The 6,000-nt window shown below is 59.1% G+C and overlaps 2 protein-coding genes across 2 annotated transcripts; both read left to right on the top strand.

Annotated features, from left to right (window-relative positions):
* Positions 1 to 232: 232 nt before the first annotated feature.
* On the top strand, positions 233 to 2,045 carry PLICBS_004558 (uncharacterized protein; the record flags this gene model as incomplete). Its single annotated transcript, XM_018326091.2, has 3 exons — positions 233 to 267; positions 352 to 1,735; positions 1,785 to 2,045. 3 exons carry the CDS (start codon positions 233 to 235, stop codon positions 2,043 to 2,045), a joined length of 1,680 nt encoding a protein of 559 aa, XP_018175843.2.
* A 1,413-nt stretch (positions 2,046 to 3,458) lies between these two features.
* PLICBS_004557 (uncharacterized protein) lies at positions 3,459 to 4,770 on the top strand (the record flags this gene model as incomplete). The annotated part of the gene is made up of 2 exons (XM_065600542.1): positions 3,459 to 3,645; positions 3,698 to 4,770. The coding sequence occupies 2 exons, from the start codon at positions 3,459 to 3,461 to the stop codon at positions 4,768 to 4,770; spliced, it is 1,260 nt and encodes a 419-aa protein (XP_065456614.1).
* Positions 4,771 to 6,000: the final 1,230 nt, after the last annotated feature.

Genomic DNA, 6,000 nt, shown 5'->3' with positions numbered 1-6,000 from the left:
GCGCCGTTTCTGCGACTGCTCACCGTGTTGGCAAGGGGCTAAGCTCCCCCGGGCCTCGTGACTTACATACACCTCTCTGGCCTACAACCTCTTTCGATCGACCGTCTTTTACTTCCTTCCATACCTCCCCCATCTCTCTTCACCTCACCCTCTTCACCCCCAAATCCTCTCTCCCCTCACTTCCCCCCCTCAGCCACTCATCCTCTGTCAAAGCCCGGCATCGCTCGTCACCATGTTGTTGGACTACTTGCAGCATCGCCGGGACTGGTATGTGATCCCCGCTTGCAATCATATCCCCGCGCCCACCTTTGCGTAAAATCAGCATGGATCTGCGCGCTCACACTTCCGCAGCCGGTTCAAGCAGGATGAGCGCGTCAGTCGCATCAGGGCGCTCAAGGCCTACCACGCTCCCTTCAGCGTCCTCGATAGGCAAACCGTCAACAGACCCATCGAGGAGCTCGTCGACGAGGTGCACAAGGACCCCAGCAAGGCCTCGGACCTCCTCCTCACCTACGGCAAGGTAGCCCTCAAGGCTCATGAAAAGACCAACTGCGTCACCGAGGTCCTCATCAAGGATGCCGAGAAGTGGATCAAGGAGGGCTCCGTCAACTTCAAGGGTTCCCTGGCAGGTATCCCCGTCAGCCTCAAGGACACCATCGACGTCAAGGGCTATGACAGCTCCGTTGGCATGACCATCAATGTTCACAAGCCAAAGGTTGAGGACGGCCCAATGGTGCGGCTGCTCAAGGATATCGGCGCCGTTCCTTACGTCAAGACCAACATCCCCATCACCCTGCTCAGCTTCGAGTCTGCCAACGACATCTGGGGCCGGTCTACGAACCCGTACAACAGCAAGTACACCCCCGGCGGCTCCACCGGCGGCGAGGGTGCTCTGCTCGCTCTCGGCGGCCGCATCGGCATTGGCAGCGACGTCGCTGGCAGTGTCCGCTGCCCAGCTCACTTCTCCGGCATCTACTCCCTCAAGTGCTCGACCGGTCGCTGGCCCAAGCTCGGCATGACCACCAGCATGCCCGGTCAGGACGGCGTTCCTGCCGTATATAGCCCCATGGCGCGCACGATGAACGATCTCATGTACTTCACCCGCGCCGTGCTCCAGCAGGGCACCTACAACTACGACCCCTCGTGCCATCCCATGCCCTGGAGAGCGGACGTTGTAGCCGAGTACAAGGAGAAGAAGAAGCTTCGCGTTGGCGTCTACCGTACGGATGGTGTCATTGACCCCAGCCCTGCCTGCAAGCGCGCTCTCGAGATGACCGAGTCGGCGCTGCGCAAGGCCGGTCATGAGATTGTGGAGATTGAGCCCCCGTCGGGCTATGAGGGTCTCTACTTGGCTTCGCGGTTGCTTTGCGCCGACGGTCTGGAGACTGTCAAGGGTTTCTTCAAGACTGGCGAGTGGAACGACCGTGGCGCCGCGCAGATGCGGTACTACGCCAAGCTGCCTCGATTCGTCAAGTACTTCTACTATCTCTACCTGCGATACATCCGACGCGATCCGCTCTGGGCCGGGCTTCTCCGGGACTGGCACCCGACAACGACCCACGAGTACTGGAGCCTCATCGCGCGGAGAGAGGCGTACAAGCGCCAGTGGTTCGAGATTTGGCAAGACGCCAAGCTTGACTTTATCATTGCGCCTCCCAACGCCACGCCCGCTGTTCCGCACAACGGCATGAACGACGCCGTGAGCAGCTGCGCCTACACCTTCCTCTTCAACCTGGTAAGTCTCGTCAGGCTCTCGCAAGTGACAAACGCTAACGAGAATTTAGATTGACTACACTGCTGGTGTCATCCCAGTAACGCACGTTGATAGGATCAAGGATAGACTCCCCAGCACCTTCAACGTCAAGAAGCTCAACGGCATCGCCCGCGGCGCGTACAAGTTCTACGACGCGAATGCCATGCACGGCCTGCCCGTCGGCGTCCAGGTCATCGGACGACGACTGGAAGAGGAGAAGGTCCTGACGCTCATGGAGCGGGTCGAGGATGCTCTCGGGGACGACAAGTTCAAGCTGCTGGAGCTAGACTAGATGAAGGTTGGGGTACTGCGGGCGTTTTGCTTCTTGTGGTCAAGAGGAGTGCCACGCAAACGTGGCTGTGATGTGTATACCTAGCGGAATGCGAATGTCTTTGTTATCGTACTGATGTTGCCACCCATGCCGTGAGTGAAGAACCTGTTTTGCACCATGGCAAGCAAGCTCATCGGTAGCAAGACTGTACTGGATCACAGTACGGTTACGCGGCGTCTTGCAGCGTCTGTGGTGAGTTGGACGACGACGCCTTTGCGAAAGGTCGTGTAAGTCGCCTACCGTGGTTGACTACCCTATAGGTGGGCTCGACTGATGCTGCTTCGTCCATGGACTTAAACCAGTATGCCGCATACGTAGCGAGGTATAATATATCTAAAATTGCAAAGATCCGGCTGCCGTGGAGTCTTAAGGATCGAGGATATACCGGGGAATGTGCTTCCAGTGATAAAACCAGCACGTATCGTTGCCCTCACTGTCTAGAACGGAGACGGAGAGGATTAATGTCGTAGTTCTTACATGTCTCAGGAACTAAAGATATGCGTCCCAAGAGGGCAAGGGACACAAAAGGAAGAAGAAGAAAAAAAAATGTTCAAGCGAGCACAAGTCCGTGGGTGGTGGGTGGGTTACACTGCCGCTCCGCCGTGGCAAGCCGTTTGTGTGCATGAAGGTGGTGGTGGGTGGCACGACGTGACGACGCCGTGTATCGTGCGCACAGCGGCCTAGACAAGACCGCAGACAGCTAGCCAGCTTGCCTCGCTCGCCATGGGCACCTACAAATGGCGGGCTGCTCCTTTGCAGCTGGTATTCCCTCTTGTAACGGGTCTTAGTTGCCTACGCACATGAAAGCGCATGGCAGTGACGGCGATATTGGAGCAAGGACGCACGCGCCCGAATTGGGTGGGTGGTGGCGGAGTTGCACAGCGTGGTGGTGTCGTGCAGCCGTCGACGACACACCTTGGCGTGCTGTAGCGTCTGGGCCTGGGACTCTGGGGCGCACCAGAAAGCTCCAGAGAGGCTGACTAATTTTCCCCCGTGAAGGTTCGCAGCGCAGCGAATGGGCTCCGGGCACGTCGCCCGCCTGCCCGCCAGCAACGTCGTCCCAGGTCCCAGGTCCCGAAACTGGCCAGATTGGGAAGCGACGAGGCACGCGTATCAGGCGCACGCACCGGGCCGAGTGCGCCGCCACGGCCAGGCCACCCATTCACTGACGCGTGCGCTGGCTCTTTCGTTCAACCTCGTCCGTTGCTGCTGAATATGGCCAGCCTGGCTGGCTCGTCTCAAGATCCTTCCATCTCTGTCTCTTCTTCATCTCAACGACCCTCTTATTTCGTAAATTTGTGACCCGTGAGAAAGAGAGAGAGAGAGAGAGCGTCGCCGAAAGGCTGACCGGATCTCACCTTCACAGCGCTCGCCATGTTCAGACCGGATCGACTCATTCACGACTTCGTGCACATGAAGGGCGAGCATCGAGCAGATGAGGCCCTTCACACGCTCAAGAGGATAGCCTCCATGGTGAAGCCTCTCATGCGTGCCCGGCGGTGGCACGTTGGCAAGCTTGTCGAGTTCTACCCTCCGACAACGACAGGCCAGACCCTCCTAGGTGCGCATGCTTCCTTCCGCCACATGGACTCGAGCTGACTTGGACACTCCAGGACTCAACTATGACCGGGGAAGAAAGATATGCCTGAGACTACGGCATCCTGGCGACCGCCGCCAATTTCTCCCTTTCGAGCAGGTCCTGGACACGATGCTGCACGAGCTCGTCCACATTGTCCACGGTCCCCACGATGACCAGTTCCACAAGCTCTGGGACCAGCTGCGCGACGAGATGCAGAGCCTTCTGAACAAAGGCTACACCGGAGAAGGCTTCTTGACCGAGGGTCGTCGCCTGGGCGGTGCCAGAGTTCCCGAGAACGAACTGCGACGGCTGGTACGGCAAGCTGCAGACGATCGCCGCAAGAACCAGGCCGGAGCAGCACTCGGCCGACGGCTGGGTGGCGCGGCCCCAAGGCCTGGACAAGACATCCGCAGGGTCATTGCCGACGCCGCCGACCGACGGAGACGGGTTCTTCGAGGCTGTGCCGAGGAGAGCCTCAGTCAGCGCGAGATTCAGGAGATTGCAGACCAGGCTACACACAACGGCTTCCGCACTCAAGCAGAAGAGGACGAAGCGAATGAGGCAGCCATTTCCCAAGCTCTGTGGGAGCTGGTACAAGAAGACGAGAAGAAGAGGCTTGGTGACGCCTATATCCCGCCCTCGGATACCATACCAGAACAGTACCGGCAGGGCCTTGCTGGGTCTGCGCAATCCACTGACGGAACGGCAGGGACGCAGCGTGCAACGACATATCCTGCAAAGTCTTCGAAAACCCTGCTGCAGAGGGACAGCACAGACGAGACAGCTGGCTTCTGGGAGTGTGAGGCTTGCACACTGCGCAACCCTACAAAGTACCTCTGCTGCGACGCCTGTGGCCTCGAACAGCCGCAACACAAGAAGCGGAGGATGGTAGAGCGCGAACCGGCCTCGAACTCGTCTCAACCAAAGGTGATTGACTTGACGAGTAGTCCACCCAAAGACAAAGGAAAGGGGCGTCGCACGTCGCAGATCCAGCAGCGCAGCCCGCCAGCGCCATTGACGTGGACCTGTAAGTCTTGCGGAATGGAGATGGAACGTCAGTGGTGGTCGTGTATGAGCTGCGGATGGGTGAAGGACAACTCCAAGTAGAGAGGCGTTGCAGTGACGACAGTGGCGAGTTGACCAGATAGTTAGAGTCGGATCTTGGGAGTGACGATGCGTCACGGCGTCCACTTGGCGCATGTACAGTCTTTGGGATGAAGGGGATGAGGGGGCCGCTTGTTGCGAATGTTGCACTTGCCGTCAGCACTGGGCGTCAGAGCGGGTCTGCATTCGAACCGAATTTTGGGTGTTTGGCGAAGAACCGGTTTTCCGCCCATCACCAATAATCGGGCATGACGTGCGGGCAGTGCGAAATAGGCATGGCCTCAGTTGGGGGGACTGGAGAAGATCGACCAAGTGGGACGGGCCTGGGGTGCCTGTGTGAAGGGGCGAGGTTGGCATCGAAAGATACTGTAATAAAGAGTGATGAAACGAGGCTCGCGATGCGGACAGACGGACCAACGTTTGGTGTTGTTGGGTGGATGACTGGACTCAGCAGAGTCAACTGCAGTGAGCCCCCAAGTTCTGTGCCGAGTAGGCGCTCTATCTCGGTCAAGTGGTGTCGCGTCGACGAGTCTGGAAGGATCAGCACCCAACAACCGCGGTCTAGACGCGGATGGAATCGCGGACGCAGCGGGCCCGGGCGCAGGGGCCTGCAAGCTTCCAGTGGGTGGATGGCCACAGCGAAGCCTGGCAAGCGTGGCATCCCGGGTCCACAGAGTCGAGCTTGGTGCAGGCTGTCGTGCAGCTCCCGGCGGCTTGGCAATCGGCCGGAGCAGCGCAGATCTCTGGTGGTTGTGGTGATTGGCCGCGGGCGCGGGCTGGGAGGGCGATGATAATTATTAGTTGGTTGCTGAGTGGGCTCTCTTTCTTGCGGTGCTTGTCGAGGTCGCACGCGCGCTCTCGTTCGAGTTGTACGAGGCACGAGGGAGGACGGGCTGCATCCTCAGCTCCCGGAAGTGAGCCGGCGACTTGACGTGGTCGCTTTGTTGTCAGGCGAGCCGGGCCATTGCGCTTACGGACACGCATCACGGGCGGCCGTGGGCCGTTTGAAGCAAACAACACGGCACTTGTAAAGTGTTTCAATGCCAATGCTTGTGGAGGGAGCAAAGCCGAGTGGGCTTTTATTCCCAAGTGGGACCGGCGGCAGCGAGATGCACGAAGCAAAGCAGCCTGGAGGATCAATGGTTCACCCGTCCGATGTTGCGGCATCGGGCGGCAGGAGGCACTGGCGTTGTTTCCGTGTCGGCCGGGGGCGATGCAGCCAGCACGCGCGGC

This window comes from Purpureocillium lilacinum (assembly GCF_023168085.1).
Source record: "Purpureocillium lilacinum CBS 284.36 DNA, scaffold_3, whole genome shotgun sequence".
NCBI classification, from domain to species: Eukaryota; Fungi; Ascomycota; class Sordariomycetes; order Hypocreales; family Ophiocordycipitaceae; genus Purpureocillium; species Purpureocillium lilacinum.
This window is presented reverse-complemented; position numbering and strand designations above follow the sequence as displayed.